The sequence below is a fragment of the Carassius gibelio genome, chromosome B3 (genome assembly GCF_023724105.1).
Source record: "Carassius gibelio isolate Cgi1373 ecotype wild population from Czech Republic chromosome B3, carGib1.2-hapl.c, whole genome shotgun sequence".
Taxonomy (NCBI): domain Eukaryota; kingdom Metazoa; phylum Chordata; class Actinopteri; order Cypriniformes; family Cyprinidae; genus Carassius; species Carassius gibelio.
Genome location: NC_068398.1, coordinates 13,980,172 through 14,000,552, shown reverse-complemented (window position 1 = coordinate 14,000,552; position 20,381 = coordinate 13,980,172). Strand labels below are relative to the sequence as shown.

Below are 20,381 nucleotides of genomic sequence, written 5' to 3'. Positions count from 1 at the left end.
TCAGTTAAGGTTAGGTTTAATCTGAAAACACAGAGTTGAAGCTCAATAAAACCACAGGTTTTACATTTACAATATTTTAGTAACTGAAAAAAAAGTTCATCCTACAGTGAAGTCATATAAAAACATCTCGATAAAAGACCAAAATCATTGAATCGCATTCAAGAGAAAATATTTTGTGCTTCCTAATATGTCTAAAAATATGCCACGAGGACTATGAAAAAAAAGGAAAAGAAAAGAAAATCATGTTTGTACTAGAATCACAATTTCATGTCCTTAATGGGGCATTTCCTTGCAAACATTTGCTCAATATACTGTATATACATTATTCTTGCAGTATGACATTACCAAAGTAAATAGCAACATAAAAAGAGAGACTGGATCATCACTAACATGGTTATTACAGAGAAAAATCAAAATCCGTCAGGCTCATGTTCACAGGTGTCTCATCTGGTTGCACAGACCACACAGAGCTCACGAGAGTCCACTGCAAAGATGCGAAACAATTAGAAATATAGGAAAGATGTCAGTTATTGGCACAGCTGAGGACATACGGACCTCACCATTGATCACAAAAGCATCAATCGAGAAACCAGTGCAAGCGTCAGTAGCACACAACATGGTTCTCCTCCATGTTTCTAGGACGATCATGCCTTTGAGAAGCACAAGAACTCACAAGGTCCAATAATAGCTGAAGAACACAAGCCGAGGCTCTGCTTGCTAATAGCTGTAATTCACACCTTCCCCATGAAGTCCTTGCTTGTTTTCACAGAAGTCTGGGACATCAGGAGCAACGCTGTCACATTAGCTTTTGTTATCAGTCTGTATTTAAAAAGCGTGAAGCACGCAGAGCCCTCACAGATAGGAATCAGGGCTCAACTATAAGAATGAACCACCAAACCAATGCTTCATCTATTCTTCATGAATAATGAACCTTTATCGTTATGAATCTAGAGCATGTGGATACTAAAAAAGCAGCATTTTTGAATGCTTGTTGTTGAGCCCTGAAATGGTAAGGATATGACCTGGACTTGGTGTCGGTGAATTGTGATGTTGGCAGTATGAGGGCAGTCAGTCTTGAGGTGTGTGTGTGTGTGAAGGTGGGACCATAGATGCCCATGATATGAGAACATTGGCACCACTTTATAAGGTCGAGAGGGGAGACTGGGTCTATAACATCAGAGAGAGGTCTTTTGAGGGAAAAGGGAGTTCACCCTGATCAGATGCCAGCCTCCTGTGTGTCTGTGCTCTCATCAAGGGGAAAATATTCTGGATGACAGCACATCACTTTTATGTCCTCTTCAGGGACGGCAAGTTTCCCCTTAACTCTGGGAATGAAAGCAATTTGTGGTACAGAAGCAACTAGCCCAGGAAATTGCGGGCTTTGAAAGTCACACTGAATTACAGCAGAATTTACAGAGGCTTGTGGCATTCTTCCATTTCTTTGAATAAAAAAAAAAAAAAAAAAAAACCAGGACATTGATGACTTTACTTCCTGCCATATTGGGGTCCCCCGTCCTTAAGACTAAACTGATCAGCAAAATCAAGGTTTACACTGTGTACACTACAATGAACTTCTCCCAGCTTCTTTCCTAGAACAGATAAGAGATGACAAAGTGTCCAATCTGGTCCCAGTGTCTCCATGTTTGTACAGTATTAGGACAAATGTAATGTTCAAATGTGATCCCAGCATTAGCAGTTTTAGAGTTCTGTTGAATTCAGACTGAAAGTACTTGGATATAAAAAGCAGTTTGAGGTTGCGTTTGCTCAATAATCTGACGAGGTTTCCTCAACATCCTCTTTGTTAGGCTGGTTTGTCCAGATCTGCTTGTCCAGGTTTTCCAGTCATGGCAGTGGATGAAGCCCAGTTGGCTTAATTCAGTCCATGTGTATTGATAAGAACCCAACAAGAAAACACTAACTGAAAACTCAAGTCTGCAAATGAGATGAAAAATGCAGAAATATCTCCTCACAACCAGCGTATGCTACAGATTTAGTACTGAAACATACTATACACAAGTACAAAAATGCAAAAGCTAGCTGCGCTAACTCTGGCTTGATTTCATGCATTACACCGGAATCCGTAACGCAACAGGTTTGCTAAAGCAAGCATGTCCATAAACTTCAAATGGTCCATTGGAGTCACGAAAAAGCAACTTTTTGAAGAGAAACTTGGGCTGTGTCTGAAATATAGTGCACTTTTTGGTGTCTGAAACTATAGTGAACGTAATCAAGTACACTCACTTCCATAAATCACCACAACTGATACTCAATTGCTGACCTCAACAAGTGGAACCCAATTACTGAATTCTGGGAAAACTTTCATTGCTCTCATGCTATTCAGATTAGATAGGTTCAGTAATATTACAGTAGATGCCACTGATGTAAACGGTAGAGTCGGAATGTGGCAGTAGGTCCTGCAAATGGAGAAGGTCACATTACTTTAGATGACCAGAGGACAGAGGCTATGCACGAATGTAGGGTTATGGGTGTTAAACCCAGTCCAGTTCTTCAGTTTTGGACCTTTTCTAAACCTCTGGAAAGAGCACCACAACTGAGCAAGGGCAGCATGGATCAACACACATACACACACATACACACGTCACTCAATGCATCTTTATGTAATGAAGTTCATACTCGTTGCAGACGCTCACACACAAGCACTCAGGGCTGAGAGTAACCCTACTAGCTGCCTGAACTGAACTGGCCATCTGGAAACAGCCCAAGAGGCCTCTGGAACATTGCTCTGACAGCAGGATTTACATGATGCAAGGACGTCCTGTATCAGCTGGGATGGAGAGCACGCATCAGATATCAACATGGCTGGATGGGTGAAACCGGTCTGGGCTGAGGGCACAACATGGGGGTGAGGGCGAGCTTTAGACGGAAAGGAAAGATGACGGTGTTCCTCTAGTTTGCTGAGGTGCTGCTGTCGGGGTCAGGCCGGGAGTTGGCCAGGTACTTGGCCCTCATGCTGGATGTGTACTGGAGAGAGACAAACATTGAGAAATTTAAATTAATAATAATAATTTAGATTTTAGACTAAGCATGTTCTTCTGTGTGAAAACTATAGATGTGTGTGCACATGCCTATCACAGTGGCACTGTTAATACGTGCTATTAAAAACAGATGTTCCTCGATTTCATGAATGTATATTGCATTGTGCATGCACTGTAAATTACTTATTTTATAATTAAAATATTATAAATGATAAAAATATACTTAAGTATAATATACTTGATTTAAAGATTAGATAGTATTCTATATGTTAAAAAAGACATTAGCGTGCACAACTAAATAACCAATCATGATGCCAAAAATGATAAAAATATAGGCTAAAAAGAAAAATGCTATGGATATTGTATAGAGTGTGTGCCTAATGCATAATGCATACTTTACAAATGTTCTGATTGGATTGCAATTTTCTTTCAAAGCTGTACCTTGAAAGATTTGATACACTTGTTTTGGCATTGTGAGTGTGTTACAGTTAAAATATCAAAATAATAATAATAATAAAAAAAAACGAAATTGTGATAAAATGTAATAAAATTATGTAGAGATATTTGGACATGAATTAAAATGAAAAAAAAAAAGGGAAACAGACAAGCTTATATATACATTATGTATACAACAAACAAAAATAACAAAAATTATCATAAAATGAATGTATCGTATAACACATTGAACAAAGTAATAATAATAATAATAATAATGATAATAATAAAGTCTGTCACAGCACACCTAGAATCATTTAGACAGCCTTGTAGACTCAATATTAATATGCTTGCAGAGACTGTACTAGTACAATTAATATCATTTATTTCTTGGCGATTAAATGGCAAAACAAAAATGCTATTTTTCTTACATGTAACCTAACCCCTAACATGATTTGATACCCAAAAATGAGGAGACATATCTTTATACTTCCAGACCTAAAATGACCCTAATATTAACATAAATGAATATAACTTGCTGATTGCTCTGTCTGCAGATATTTATTTAGTTCAGACTTACATACTAAGATAATGAGTAATTCCCTTAAACGGGTTCAGTCACATGTTTCTCAATGAAAGACAAGTCTAATCTGTACAATCAAATCCAGTGTACACTAATCATCATCAGTTTACAGATGCATATGTAGTGATTAGAGCTGACAAATCTTAGTCAAACTCAAATTTCAACACATCAAGCTGATATTATATCAGTCATAATGCATCCCTAACAGGACTACCTAATAATATTTACTTTATAAAAGTACTAATCCCTTGTGAAAGGTGTAACTAATATGACACAAAACACATTACAGTACTTTTGTTAACACGGACAGAGATTGCTTATTAATATTAATCAGTGCTTAACTGCATTGTAACAAGGAAACGTTCAAATAAAACCTGACAGAGAATTGCTGATTTTCACCGAAATGAGTGACAGTGGGCATTCTTTACTCAAATGAGCAGTCATGTGATGTGTCAACTGCCAATGGGAGCGCAGACAGATTCAACGGTTAACATAGAAACCTAACAGTACAGCGGCTCGGTGACCTCCATCAATTTAAGGACTGTCAGTGTGAATGCACCTTAAGGATGCTAATCATTAGCCAAACTGAATTAAACAGCAGTTCTCTTCCTTAACGTCTGCCTTAATGCATTTATTCCTCCCTGTGTTCTTGGAAATTGGATTCTCTGTCAGATACGTGAAGGGTTGATTAACATGCCAGACCAGGGAGCCACACAACAGAAACACCAGGGGCCAGGGCAGCTTGCTTGGGTCAGAGTGAGGGTTTTTTGTTTTTACAGGGAGGAAGGTGGGCCAGTAAGTGGGAGTGGGGCATTTGAGTACCTGTTGGAATAGCGAGGCTGTTACCAAAATGAGCGGGAACTCTCCGATGGCTTTAACTGCCAGCTGTGACGGCTGTTACTGTCCGTGGAGGTCAAATACAACTGTGTGGGTTTGCAGAAAAGAAAACGACAAGAAACTGTAGAGCAGATAGACACCACTGACTGCATCTCCAGCTCACAAGAAACACACACACATGCACTCCCAAACACACACACGCAGCGTCTAGAGGACACAAGACCAGACACGAAGGTGTGAGGGGACACAAGTACACGCTGTGAGTGGGGTTAACTTACATCAGCAAGTCCTGACAATCTGTATCTCACCTCGACTACCAGACGACCAACAAATCTTAACACAGATTTTTAGCTTCATTTAAAGTCTGTCCAGTGATAATGTTTCTTAAATTATGTTGGCATGCAATGGATTTGTCAAAAATGAAAATGCAAGCGTCTGCGCCAATAGCTTTGTGAGCAGTGCCACTGTCTCGAGTTGGAGTCCCGGCTCGTTGACCTTTCCTGATCTCGTCTCTCCCAATTCACTTCCTGTCTAGCTGCTATCCTATCATTATAAAGGCAAAAAAACTAAACCCAAAAAATCTTACAAATAAATAAACAAATAAAATGCAAGTTTAAAAAGATGCGTATATGTATAACAATAATTAGAAATATAAACAATGTAATGCATTATTCAAAAATTAATGTAAAATAATGCATTGAACGCAATTGCAGAAGTCAACAATAATAAGACACTAGCGCTCACCAGAAGCTATATAAAAATGTCTTTTAATAATATACACTAATCTCACTAGCAATCTTCATCAATCCAGTTACTTATAAGATGCTAAAATTGGATTGGATCTGGTGGGATGCATGACTCTAGGAAATTTCACAAAAAAAAAAAAACGAAAAACAAAACAAAAAAAAAGTTCCATTGTCTAACATCAACATCAATAACTATAAATACTGAAGCACAGCTCAGACAGAAGTCACTTTCAAACCAAGCAGCTTTCTGTTGAACTTGAACTCGTGAAATCTGCAAAAACCATTCGCCTTCAAGTGAAATGACTGGATTTCACCCAGGAAAATGTGCCTAACATCAGTAAATGCCAAGAAAACCTTGAAAGCATAAACAATGTGTCTGAAAGCACTCGTCATTGTCTCCTCAACACCATGTATCCACAGCGCCACCTAATGTTTGCAGTTGTAATGCCATCATTTAAATGAAACAAGAATGAAACCGATGCACCACACTGTCTGAACTCTTAGCCACATCATTCTTTTGAATTATCTATTTTTTTTTTATCACAGAAAATGTTCAATGCATAGAGTAGCCTACAGCAAGACTTCATATCGATTGGCTGCCAGAAAGAGGTGTTGAGGTACATTTAAAGTCTATGTGAAATGTCTCAGGCACTCCGCTAATCAATCAGCTTTCTTCCATGTCAGAGCACTGAGTTTAACAACCCGATTTCAGCAATTACAGGTGACCGTGTGGATATCTCGCTTCAGTTATCGAGGTGTTTCCAGTCAGTAAGTGGGCAGCTGGCTCACAATCTCTGTTCTCCTTTACCTCACACACAAACAAATCAATGCAACATCGATCTATGGCTATAAATCACCAGTCCGCCTAAACTCTTCTGTAAGATTGGGCAAGCAAGAAGTTCCCAACAGGCAAAAGTTATCCAACAGCAGTTGGTTTAAAAGATCCACTTCCTCAACTTTAATGATCCAATTAGACATTTAACTTGAACGGGGTTCAGGGCTCTTTGTAATGACTTGCTGTGTACAGTGAGACTACAGTGGGGGAGATCATTGTTTTACACAAGCAAACTACAAGAAGGAGCTATTTGAGGAGGATATTGAAGCATTCAGGCTGTCAAAGTGACTCTGTGTTTTGTGCGTTAGTGTGTTTGTGTGTGTCGTCATTCACTGAGGACGAGTGCAGGTACTTACAGACGGAGGAGGAGATTCTCTCCCGATCAGAGGAGTGTTCTCACAGCGAGGGTTCTGGAAGTTTGCATTCTGGGTCCTGGACATGAGACACACACTCTTTACAAAGATCCAAAATCCTCCTGCATTAATGTTACTAATCGATTTCAAATGTAATGTACTTGTTTATTTACACTGCCACTTAAAAGTTTGGGGCATGGGAAGATTTAAAAAAAAAAAATGCATTTCTCCAGTCTTCAGTGTCATATGATCTTTCAGAAATTTTGATATGCTGATTTACTGCTAAAGAAACATAGGTAGTATCGGTCAAACTGAACATCAGGCTATTTCTACAAAAAACTCCATGGATCCCTGACAGAAGGGAAAAGGTGATCTGTATGTGTTGTGTGTGTTTAACTCACATGTACTCGGTAACAGGAGCATTGCTGACAGTGTGTGCTCCTGCAGGGATGCTGGTCTCGCTGCCGTAGCTGCTGCCGCAGCTGTAGAGACTGGGCATGTGCACCCGGTACAGGTTATCATGATTCTGTCTGCCTCCTTGAGCCATGGACTCCTCCTCACTGTCCTCATCAGGCCTGTATGCACAAACACACAACATGCACAGTACTGTCAGCAGTCACGTCAGTGAAAGCACAAGCCATGATCACTGTGGGAGTGTGAATGAGACACTGCAGATAGCTGACAAGCAGTGTCAAACTCAGACGGGACCTCTCAAGAGATCAGAGAGTTGTCATCTGTTCCCTACTCTTGGCAGAAGCTAAATACCCGCTGTTGATTAGCACCACCGCCAGAACAAAAGGGAAGTACTGTCAGGTAAAAATCATGTCATTTTATTAAGTTTTTTGATGCTAAACAAGCAATGAATGAATGAATGAATGAATGAATATGGGACAGAATATTAATAAAGGAACAAATTCATTTCTATTCAAATGTTTGGGGTTGGTAAGGGACACATTAAATTGTGAATATTAAAATGCATCACAGTTTCTTCAAAATTATTGAGCAGCACAACTATTTTGAACATTGAGCAGCAAATCAGTATATTAAAATGATTTCTGTAGGATCATGTGATACTGAACACTGGAGTAATGATGTTGATAATTCAGCTTTACCATCACAGGGATAAATTATACATTACTGTGTATTTAATCAAATTATTACAGCCTGGATGCAGATAAAAGACTTAAAAAACATTATTAAAAAAAAAAAGTCTGTACATTGTATGGGTCAAAATGATAAATTGTTATTTAATGCCAAAAACCATTAGGATATCAAGTAAAGACCACGTTCCATGAAGATATTTTGTAAATTTCCTACCTTAAATATATCAAAACTTAATATTTGATTAGTATTAAACCAATGAAAAGCTTATTTTTACAACTTTCAGACAATGTGTAATACTCAATTAAAAAAAAAAAAAATCTGTCCATTGTGTCACACATATCATCAGTATAGTCCAATAAATAAATCAATTAACCTTCATTCAAAGTGGAAAGCCAAGACTTCAGAGAAATGGATGAAACCACCCAAAATTTGTATCATACCACTGTGATATGCCAACTGTAGCTACATGAATAAATTCCCTCCGATCTTCACTATCAATGTGTCACACTGTGGTATGAACAGCAGAGGGCGCTCTCTGCTGTGTTACTAATGATAAACAGGAAGAGCACATCCAGTCCACACAGAGGCATGTGCTTTGCTTGCTTTCAGCTACAGGGAACAAAGAAAGCAGCATGCATTTGGCCAAGTGGGACGACATCGTTTGAGGGAAAGCCTGGAACCACACAAAAACCTGCATCAGTGATCGTGTGATTCTTGACAGACTACTAACAGTCTGTTCTCCTGTCACTGATTTGATTACATGCGACCAGGAACAGAACGAGCTGTATCTGCTCTGTGTTAGCTTAATGAACAGGATAGAAAAAGCTGACAATGACCAGAGGGAGAAAAATGAACACTATCAGGAGGGCTGTGATCAGATCTGGGCCTCTCCCTGCCGGACGTGGTAGCTTGAAAGTTATCATTGGCATAAAGTGAGGTTGCATTATTGTCCACAAAAGTAAACTCGGAGGTGATCCAGTAAAAAACTTGTTCACACCAAGTCAGAATTTTCAGTACTAGGTTTCATGACAAAAATAATGACACTTTTGTGCCATTTAGTTGCAGTGCATTTCGATTTTTGAGTTATTGGGAACACTGGTTAACCTATGAGGATTTTCTTGAAATTGTAACTCTTTGATTTAGGGTCATGAACAAGGTTTCAACACTAATATGTTGCGGAAATGCGTGTACAAAATTTATATTAGGATTATGATGTTTGCAGGTCACTTTGACTAAAAACAAAATACATAATGTCAGTTTCTTAACTACTTTCCGAGGGTATTTCCACACCTCTGTTTAAGATGTTAAAAAATAGTTACAATACTGTTTAGATTATTTGCATTAAGAAAAATCGAATTTTTTAAAAACAATGCTCTTTTTTGTTGTTGTTTTCAATGCATGAGAAGTATACATGTAAAAAATGCTTTATAGTGAAAATTATTTTTTAAATATTTTTATTATTATTATTTTTACAAGGGGCACTTGGTACTTTGTTTATTTATTTTTAAATGTTGTGCTGGTCAATGGCGCCACTGGTCTAGGGCTGGTCACTTAACATGACATTAAGCTTAATTATTATATATATAAAAAAAGTTATATTACACTTTGAAAGATTATTAAAAAAAAACTGTGTGCACCTTTAACACCAACAATTTTTTTTTTTGGCATTTAATAATACATGAACTAACTTCAAATAGCTCAAAATATTTCCCTACTTCACACATAATCAGTGTCTACCTCCACACTACACGGCCTGCCACTGCCTGCCTAAACTCATATTCAGAAACTGCTAATTATCTATAATGAAGAGGTAGTGTGAATAGCTGTGTACCATGAGACACACACTTACGAGTGTGATAATAACATAATATGCTTAAGCTGGCGTCTTTGTCCTTTCTATCTCTCTCAGTGTAATCCTGTTTGCTTGATGCAGGCCTGTCCTGGGAGAGCTGCCGCATGGGCCTGGACCGGGAAATGATGGCAGTTTATGTAATTATGGGAGGAAGATGTGAGCGATTCCCACACAGATCCCTTGGAAGGAAGGAACAAGGGGGAAGAGATGGAGCGAGGCAGCTGTTTCCGTTTAGATTCTGACCGAAGAGCCTGATGGGAGCAAGAGGTGTCCAAACATAGTCGTCGTAACAATGCCCATGGACACCACTAACAGTTGTTTTAGCTCTGGTTTAATCCTCCTGAGTGCATTTGACTAAAAAAATGAGGATGTTCCACTGAAAGACTGCGTCATACTGCTAACACTAACTTGCGTGGGAAAAGAACAATGTGTTAAATGACCATAACAAAATTGCTCCTTTCTCTTTAATGCACAAGAAGCCAGATAATACATATTTCATGCTGTGAAGTAGTGATATAGTGTTAGGAATATATAGGTCACTATCAGATGCATACTGTTAGTAATAGTATACTTGTCATATACATATGTATATATATCATATATATATAAATATATCATTACACACACACATACATACATACACACATAGATATATATATATATACACACACACACACACACACACACATATATATATGTATATATATCTATATCTATATCTATATATATATATATAGAGAGAGAGAGAGAGAGAGAGAGAGAGATTTTTTTTTGTATTATCAAGTTAAACTAAATTAAAAAGAGGAATATTGCACTTTTCTTTTTTACTTAACTATAATAACCCCTCTATGTTTACTAACAATAATTGTAACTATAACCATAAAAAAATATTCGGAACATTTTTTTTCTCTCTTCAGAGCTCACCTTTTGCCATGCCATGTGTGTGGCACACTGCAGACGACAGAAGTGAACATGAGAGCTGTGATGAATGAGAACAGCACCAGGTAGATCACACCCTCCAGTCCATCATAACACACGCCAGTCAATGCCTGCACATAATCCTGCACACAAATTCACTGCCATCACGGACTCGCTTTCAACAGCAGAGGCACACAGTTAGGATAACATCACAAGGATGAGAAAATAATGACAGAATAAAAGTACATTTTTGGGTCAACTGTCACTTTAAATGCCTTGCATGCAACAACACGGAAACCAGTCTCTTTTGGGTATGTGGATAATAGATAGAAAAGAAATGAAAACAGTATGATAATATCCAGAGCTAGACTTTCTGACTGAGAACTTCCTGCAGGAGAAGGCACCATATGCTGCAGAGAGAAACAGGGCTTTTAATATTACATGCTGTGCGGACAGTGAGCAGCCCTACACATGCTGCTATCAGAGAAACATGGAAGAGTCTTCCCTCCTCCAAATTACTGTCATCATTAACTGCAAAATCGCTCTATTTGTAATTACTGCCTGCGCTGCTCTGCATCTCCAGCACAAACTCTCCCACATACAGCCCAGATGCAGATGGTTTGGGCCGGAAAGTATGTTATTGCTTTTGCAGAATGAAAACACCATCAATAATGTATAATACATTTCCAAAAGTCCACATTTTATCTGTTACTTTCTGTTTCTCACGGGAAGGAGATGCATTTTTTAGGACCACCCCAACAGCAGGCCTCTGTCTCTCAGCCCTGAGGAGGAACTCTTAGAAAAGAGGACTGGCTCCAGTGTGTGTGTGTGTGTGTGTGTGTGTGTGTTTGTAAGCGCACTGCAGGTGGGCTGCAAAACCCTGGTTTCTCATGTCACAGAAGCCCACAGGTTGAGGTTACAGTGAAGATGGCGGCAAGATGTGCTGAGAGTCAGAGAGGAACTTAAAGTGGTCACATACTCTGAAACACTTTCTTACCATGTGCAAACTGCGGCAGTCCACAAGAGCAGTGAGCTGATGCAGTCCGACTTCAGTGGTGTTCAAATCCCCCTGAATTTGCTCAAGGTTTCCCTAAAAAACACCAAGACATAGTTTGAAATAGGGGTGCTCCGATCACGATCGGCCGATCGTTAATGCGCATCTCGTCAGTAAAGCCGGTTTTCTAATCAGCGGTTAATTCCATCAGGTGCGTGATTTCACATAGAGCAGCTGTTACTACACAGAGCCGTTGTTAACTGAGAAGATGGGCCAATAAACGCTGAAAATTAACGTGATTTGCGCATCTTCTCTATTAACAACGGCTCTGTGTAGTAACAGCTGCTCTATGTGAAATCACGCACCTGATGGAATTAACCGCTGATTAGAAAACCGGCTTTACTGAGGAGATGCGCATAATGATCGGCCGATCGTGATCGGAGCACCTCTAGTTTGAAATAAAGTGGTTACTATAAATGCAATGTCTAAATAGATATTCTCTTAAAATGTAGTTTATTCCTGTGATGGTAAAGTCTTCAGTGTCACATGATCCTTCACAATTCATTCTAGCATGCTGGTTTGCTGCTCAATAAACATTTCTTGTTATTATTTTCAATGCTAAAAATGCTTTGTGGTACTTAATATTTATGTGGAAACCATTATACAGTTTGTTTAAAGATTATTTGATGAAAAGAAAGTAAAAAAGTACAGAATCTCTTTGCTCTACTATCTTTATTTATAAAAAATAAAAAAATAAAAAAATAAAAACCCATGCTCCAACACTATTCTTTCTATTCAATCTACTGGTTTTCTTTTTATTCATTGCAAATAAAGTTCCTCTAACATTAGCATTCTCTATTCTTTTTCTTTTCTGTATATCTAAAAAATGACCCTCTAATACTAGCATTCTCTATTCTTCCATTCAATCTAATTGTTTTCTTTTTATTCATTATAAAAAATAAATAAATAAACTTTCAGACTAACCAAGCCTTGTCACCGCACTTGCATATTATTGCTCTTTTGTAGGGTTTGATTGCTTCTATTGTCCTCATTTGTAAGTCACTTTAGAAATTTAAATGTAAATGCAATGCATACATTAGGAAGTATAATCAATATCCTCATTTCTATTCAGTTTTCATGAGTCCAGCACACAATGGCACACACGACAAACAAAACATTCACACAGGAGGATGTCAAATAAGAGATGCTTGTTTTCTTTCTTTTAAAGGCTCTAAGTTGTATGAAGTTGCAGTGGTAATCAGATTTTGGCTGGTTATAAGGGTGAATTATTTCCATTGATTCAGCGGTTTCTCTCAGCGCTTGTGTTTGAGCAAGAGGACGGCTTTCTTTCTCACATGTGCAGAATGTCAGCCATCACTTTGTCCCAGAACACACACAGATGCTGCACAATGACAGAGGCCCAGGGATAGTGAACACACACACACACATACAAACATTTCCACACAGACACTACAAAAGAACCTGCTTTTTTTCATCAGGGACTGAGAGAAATGGGCCATACATACTACACGCATGCTCTCAAAACACACACACACACACACACACACACGCAGATATCTACATACACACGCTCACCTTTGTTGTGGGGTATTCTCGGACTGCAGAGCGCAGTAGTTCTGACACATCGTCCTGCATTTCCACCAGTGCTTTGTGACTGCCTGACAGCTTCTACAACAAGACAGAAACAAAACCTGTTACATGCAGTGTGCAAAATTCATCTCATTTACAAGCTTATTCTTAGAAAAGCACATAGAAATAAATTATATATCTTTTTTTTTTTTCAACAATTACAGGTTTTTCAGGTTACTCCATGTTTTTTTTTGAGACATACAGTAATCTGGTTAGTACAATACACTAAATCTAGCACAAAAACCTACAGATCTAAACACATTTGTGTAAAACTTAAAGTGACTCTGAAAATGAAAAATAAGATGAAACTAAAAGACAGCAGTTGAAAAGTGAATTATAAAAAAATAAGAAAGAAGTCACCAACGCTACATGTATTAGAACAAAAATACAGTAAAACTATAGTGACAATTACTATAATAATAAAAATAATAATAATAATAATATTATATTTAAATACCGGTTTTCTAATATATGTCATTTATTCTGCTGTTTTAGTGCTCAAAAAACATTTCTTATTATTATCAATGTTGAAAATACTATAGTTGTGCTGCTTATTTTTGTAATAGTCATTGTGATACATTTTCAGGATTCTTCAATGAATAGAAATTTTAAGAGCCCTATTTTTTAAATATAAATCTTTTTTTTTTTTTTTACTTTACTTTAAATCTTTTACTTTTTATTTTTATGATTAATACCTTTATTGTCGATCTAATGCATCTTCGCTAAACAAACTATGGATTTCTTCGTATAATTCATAAAACTATATTGCTATAAATAAGGTGTGTAATTATTTGATTCTGGTTATTTTCTGGAAGGCACACACATGCAATATAAAGAGCTCGACAGGTAACACAAACTGGGTTGCACAACAGCCACTTCCTGGCCAGTGCAGCAGTATTTCCTCAGTGTTGATTCCCCACTGCACACACCCACGCTCACTCCACTGTTAGTTCTGCAGCAGGAGAGAGCTGCTTGCATAATGCAACCCTGCATTTACACCCAGCAGCAAAAGTCAGTACAGGCTCTTGCATCCGGCCTTTTAGGTGTGTCACAGAGCATTTCAAGAGCACAGGTCTTGAAAACATGAATATTTGAGATGCTAAATGGCCACCGTGTTCTCGGTGTCTGCCAACAGCTCCACAATGTTAGGCTGGGAAGTTCGCTGACATTCAGTGAGAAAGAGGCAATGAAGAGTACAACAACAACATGTCCTTCTTTACAGAGCTCACAGAAGACTTCTGCTTACGGTGTTAATGGCAGGAAACAGTGCTGGAAACTAACTAAAGACAACATGCAGCATCAGCAAGGTTCAGTGCTGCTAACAAGAATTGTGAAAAACACAAACAAACGCAACTCCAAGTTTGTTCCAAAATTATGCTCCTTAGAAGATACATTCTTTTGGTTAAATTCTAATGCGGTATTATATACACTATCATTCAAAAGTGTGAGGTTAAAAATTTCTTTCTTCTTAATACAAATTACTACTTTTACTGAGCAAGGACACATTAAATTGATCACATTTTCAGTCAAGACGTAATGCTACAAAAGATTTAGATTTCAAATAAATGCTGCTCTTTTGAACTTTCTAATTCAAAGAATCCTGAATAATGTATCAGGCTTCCACAAAAAACAAAACAAAACAAAAAAAAAAAACCCTGCACTTTTTCAGTGTTGATAGAAAAAACTTTTCTTAAGCATCAAATTAGATTGATTTCTGCATATCGGCATATTAGATTGATTTCTGGCGGATCATGTGACACTGAAGACTGGAGTAATGATGCTGAAAATTCAGTTTTGCATCACAGGAATACATTACATTTTACAATATATTCAAACAGAAAAGTTATTTTAAAATGTAATATTTCACAAAATTACCATTTTTATTTAATCTAAAACACAGCAAAACCAGCCTTGATGAGCACTGGAGACTTCTTTCAAAAACATTACAAAAAATCCAACCAATCCCAAACTTCTGGCATCCTTCACAGATGAAATACCTCTGGCTGTTTTGAATGCAAGAACATGTCTTGTGAAGTTAACTGCTTGTGTGCATTGTAGACAGCTGATTTAAAGCATTAAACTTCAACATTTCTCTTTAAATGTTCTTAAAATATTCCTTGGTGACATTTTAAATCTGAAATCAATATCCATTTCAAAAGATTGCTGTCTCAGATGTGGATCAGGCTCACTTCATCAGTATGCTGCATGAGAACTGGAGGAACTCCATTCAGAGACATCAGCTGACAAAGTAGAGCATTCAATCTCCATATGGGCATTGCCCTTCATTTAAATGAAATGACATCAAGACAATGGAGCGGTCATGGACATAACCCATCAATCATGATCAGTTAAGAGCTGTGATTTGTCTGAATCATGCACATACATTACTCAAATAAAGACGCTGAGTCGGACTCCATTAACTAAGGAGAAAGGCAGGAAGCCAAAGGAACACACATTTCCACTGAGCAGCTCGCAATGAGACTGCTAATGTACAGTGGCAAACTAAACAGGGGGCGGCACTTCCCCTCTAATGGAGTGTGAGGAGGAAGGAGACTGGCTGTTTTCCAAACTCGAGCGAGATACCTTGCTGTCTATTAACGATCTACAGAAGGGACGACATTAATGGTCCCTCACAGTGCACAGGACTAAAATAACTCTCCCAGAGTCTGATGTTAGAAACAGTAACTTAAACTACTAAGCAAATTTTTGTTGACTGAAAGCTAAAATAAAAGATTTTATACAATTTATACAAATTTCAAAAAATCTATAAATAAATGTAAAAAAAAAAGTCAAAAGAATGGCAAAATTCAAACTAGAATTTAAACTAGAACAAAATAATAAATACTATAAAATAATGTAAACAATGCAATATAATACAGGTTTAACTTTTTTTTTAAGTGACCTAATAGCAATGAATTCTGGGATTATCATTTCCATGATGCACACATGTAATGCTGTATTAATTTTTTGCGAAATTAGGTATGTATAATGGTGCATAAATTTGCTATTTGCAAAAGCCTTTCTGTTGGGAATGTCTCTATGATGCCAGACTTCTCCAGCTGGGAAGCTCACTATTGTTTGGAACAGAGACAATGCATTTTTTCCTGAGGACGTCTCTCAGAGATTTGAAAGTGAGGGATTTAGTTAAAAGAGAAAATCTGAATCAGTGCTATCAAGAGAGGTAGACGCTATGATTACCTGTTGGAAGGGGTTGACATGACCCACGTTACATGTGAGGTAATACTGCAGGATATCTGTAAAGAGAAAGAGAGGCAGTAGGTCAAGAGCCATGACATGAAAGAAATCAGCATTTATTATCTAGACGAAAACCCACTCAGGTATGACAGTTTTTCAGTTCTGTTCATCTATAAGCGTATAATACAATTTAGGCAATGTAAGTCATTATAAACCTGCAACATTCTACAAATCGTTTCTCTTTTCCCAAAGCAGATGAAACCACACACTGACACATTGTCATTTACTGAACTCAGAGAACCTACAGCAGCCATGTCAGGTATCTGAACAGCTAGATTTCCATCCACCAGCAACACTAGATTCCATCCACAGTTGCCTCGCTCACCCAAGCTAAGCAGAGCATCTAATTTCTCTCATGCAGAAAATAATTTCCCAGTCACTGCACATGAGTCAACTAATCCCAGACCAAATCTGCAGATCTTGAAGGAAAATCTGTAGGATGAATTCAAACATGCTAAAATGTGTCCATTTAAAAGGGATTATTAAGATATTTTCGATGAAATCCAAGGGCTTTGGGACCTTCATTTTATGAAGCTACGAGAATACGTTTTGTGCACAGAGAAATGCATTGTGGTACTCACATTGAAAACTGACACAAAAGATGAGAAATTGTAGAACAAAGTCATTATTTTTCTTAGTGCACAAAACTATTCTTGTAGCTACATCCACTGATGACACATGGACTATTTTAAAGTTTATTTTAATGCCTTTACTAACTTTCTGGGACTTAAACGTGTCCGTTAAATTGTTGTATGTGGAGGGTCAGAAAGCTCTTGGATTTCATCAAAAATATCTTCATTTGTGCTCTGAAATTGAATGAAGATCTTATGGGTTTGGAACGACATTACGAGTGCATCATAAATTAGCCAAAATATTTAATAAATGAATAAGACTCTAGGAAGTCATAGGGGTGTTCAGGAATAACTCTTGCCTGGTTCAGGAAGTTGTTAGTTTCAGTTGCTTATTAATAAATGCTCATCAGCAATAGGTGGCATATTCAGTTGAATTTCATTGCGATTTCTACTATTTTTTAGTAAACGCGAACGGAAAACACAATCGCACATTTGAAGAGTGCTGTCAGGTCACTGAAGCCAAGAACTGAAGACTTCGTAAATAGCAGGTTAGTATCTCAAACAGTGCAGCTTGACGTTATTAACGCCAAGGTCATGGGTTTAAATCCAATTAAATAACAAGTTTAAAATGTACAATACACACACACAAAAGTTTGGGGTCCCACACTGTGAAGTAAAATGACCATGCAATAAATCAAATCTGTGAATGTAAAGATGAGTTGAAATCTAGATTGCAGTGTTAAAAATACTTTCTATTTCTGCACAGGAAATGGTACTAATTCACACAGTCCTCTCACAAACCTCCACACGCCAACGCAGATGGAGTCTTGGGTCATCTTCATACGCAGCTTGCAGCGGGTTGCGTGGACGCGAATCAAAAACAGACACATGCGTCAGAGCGGTGGGTTTGTTGAGGAGGAGTTGAGTGTGATTCTTTCATCACTATCATCACACACGGCAGCGATTAGGGGGAAAAGTAAAACCTGCTTATAAACAAGCCAATTCCCCCATCCCTTACAACCAGCCTCCTTGATTGCACTATAAATGGCATAATTATAGCAAATGATGAGGGGAATAAACTGGCCTCTCAATTACATCCATGGATGGCTTTATACAAAAGGCTAGACTGAGCAGCGTTCATTTCTAGCGTAGTAGTGGAGTTCAGTGCCGGATTTATAGGTTGTAATAGTATTCAGTGAGAGGGCCAGAGCCCCACAGGCTCATATGTCATGTGTAAATGACCTCCAGTAATTGGATGTAATATTGGGTGACTGGTGATGCCCATATGAAACCGAACAAAGACAATGGAGTGGCTTCCAAAAACGATCGGAGAGGAGGCAGAGCTTTAAATCCTACTCACGCCACGATGACTGCAGGCTGTAAAAGATCTGGATTCACACGAGGCAGGGAACACGCCGGCGCACTGACAGATCTTATTTATGAAGTGTTTCACAGATTTTCTTCAATGATGATTGTAAAACTTAACATCCTTCTGCAACGTTATCAGATGAGTAAACTGCATTCATAATGGAGGACAATTATAGCAATTTTTTTTAAGAGGAAAGCATTTAATTTAGATACTTGTTTGGACTATTGTCATCTTCTGGGTTTGAAATTAATATCGAGTGAACATCAAGGCAAGGCAAGTTTATTTATATAGCACATGTCATACACAATGGTGATTCAAAGTGCTTTACATAAAAAAAAAAAAAAAAAAAAAAAAATCAAGTAGACTTCATATGGATGGAAACTTTGTGATGCGAATTAAAAAAATACCATAAACTAGTAGGTTAGTCCACCATAACAGAGCTTTAAGTATTCATAGGATTCGGCCTAATCCTAAAAACAGATGTTTTTGGTATACAAATGAGTAAAATAAATACACTTTTTTTTAAGCCAGGCCAATATAAAACAAATGTGTACTGTTAGAAATTAAATGAAAGAAATAAAAAGTTCCCTAGATTTATGATTTTAATAATTCCAGAACTGCATCACAGCCTGTATAATGGATCCACATGGTCTCTTTAAACAAACAGATTCAGTATTAACCGGCACAGAAGATATGCTGGGATACATACTGAGGCTTTCCTCACAGAAGAGACACGATGGATGGCACAGGCATGTGTGCTGTCTGGAAGCGCACAAATGTCTTGGTTATATTTTAGGGAATCGCAGTAGGATGAGTCAGTCTAGGACAGTGATAGCCAGAAGGAACACACTCAGAGCTTTCTTTATCTTCAGTCATTAATGCTTCTGACTGAATTACTGCACCAAATATAATTCTGGACTAAAGAGATGTAATTAGTGGAAAGGTGTATGCTAAAATCTGATGGGCATATTTTGATGATGTTCCAAAGACTAATTTTATTCTAGAATCATGGTGAGACCAATTCTAAAAAACCCAGTAGCAAAATATTTTTTTCCTTATGAAGCAATCATACTTCAATATTTTATCCAAACTATTCATTTTTCTTGTCTTTTCCACATTTTGGGTGAACCATTTATCTCTTTAAGGACTTATTTAGAGCAAATGAGAGGAACGCTGCAGATAGAAAGAACAAAGATAAGAATAGAGCCCAGAAGACACAATTACATGGGTGCGTGAAGCTGATAGTCACATGGTTTATCATCCCCATCCTTCAGCAGTTTTCTCTTCCTTTCCTCTTATCTCTCTCCTCTGTTCTCCAGAAGTTCTTGCCGTAGCTCTTCTCTTCTCGGCCGACCAACAAAGTGATTAATCAGAACAGACGTCAAAGTTGACATATAAAACCTGCTTGTCCTACATGAAAGAATATAGAGATCCAAATGCATACAAACACATTTCTGCTTCCTGCATAGCACCAATTCTAGCCGACATTCATTAAGTACCAATATAACCACTGCATCTCAGTGTCTAACCTCAGGTCCGACATAATGAAACTATTTAAACGCATTTAACAGGATACACACAGGTTCAGGCCAGTGCAAATGCTTCCTTTCCAAGGATTAACTCATAGGAAGACCAATTTCCAATGGACCGTATCCCCAGAGTCCACCTAGATTAGGCTTAACCAGAATACATGAGCATAACTTTCCATCATCAACATCTTGCCCTGGCCACCCAAAAAGGAACACTCGGACACGCAAAACAAACAAAGTCTGAGAAAAAAACACCCACACGGTTGTCTCCTTCCCTGATTTACTGAGAGCATCCAGCCTCCTGTGGATAATAAGGTCACTTTGAAGAGGAACTGCTGTGTTGTGTAATACTG

General features: G+C 37.8%; 1 protein-coding gene across 1 annotated transcript in view; it reads right to left on the bottom strand.

The window, feature by feature from the left end:
• LOC127952438 (protein tweety homolog 3-like) overlaps positions 1 to 20,381 on the bottom strand; it is a 59,088-nt gene continuing 38,707 nt past the window's right edge. Inside the window, exons 8-14 of the mRNA XM_052550882.1 lie at positions 16,502 to 16,557; positions 13,250 to 13,342; positions 11,657 to 11,749; positions 10,666 to 10,802; positions 7,187 to 7,360; positions 6,789 to 6,864; positions 1 to 2,982 (exon numbers count right to left, since the gene is read on the bottom strand). Of these exons, the coding sequence (XP_052406842.1) occupies positions 2,908 to 2,982; positions 6,789 to 6,864; positions 7,187 to 7,360; positions 10,666 to 10,802; positions 11,657 to 11,749; positions 13,250 to 13,342; positions 16,502 to 16,557 (704 nt within the window). The 3' untranslated portion in view covers positions 1 to 2,907. The remainder of the gene's footprint in view (positions 2,983 to 6,788; positions 6,865 to 7,186; positions 7,361 to 10,665; positions 10,803 to 11,656; positions 11,750 to 13,249; positions 13,343 to 16,501; positions 16,558 to 20,381) is intronic.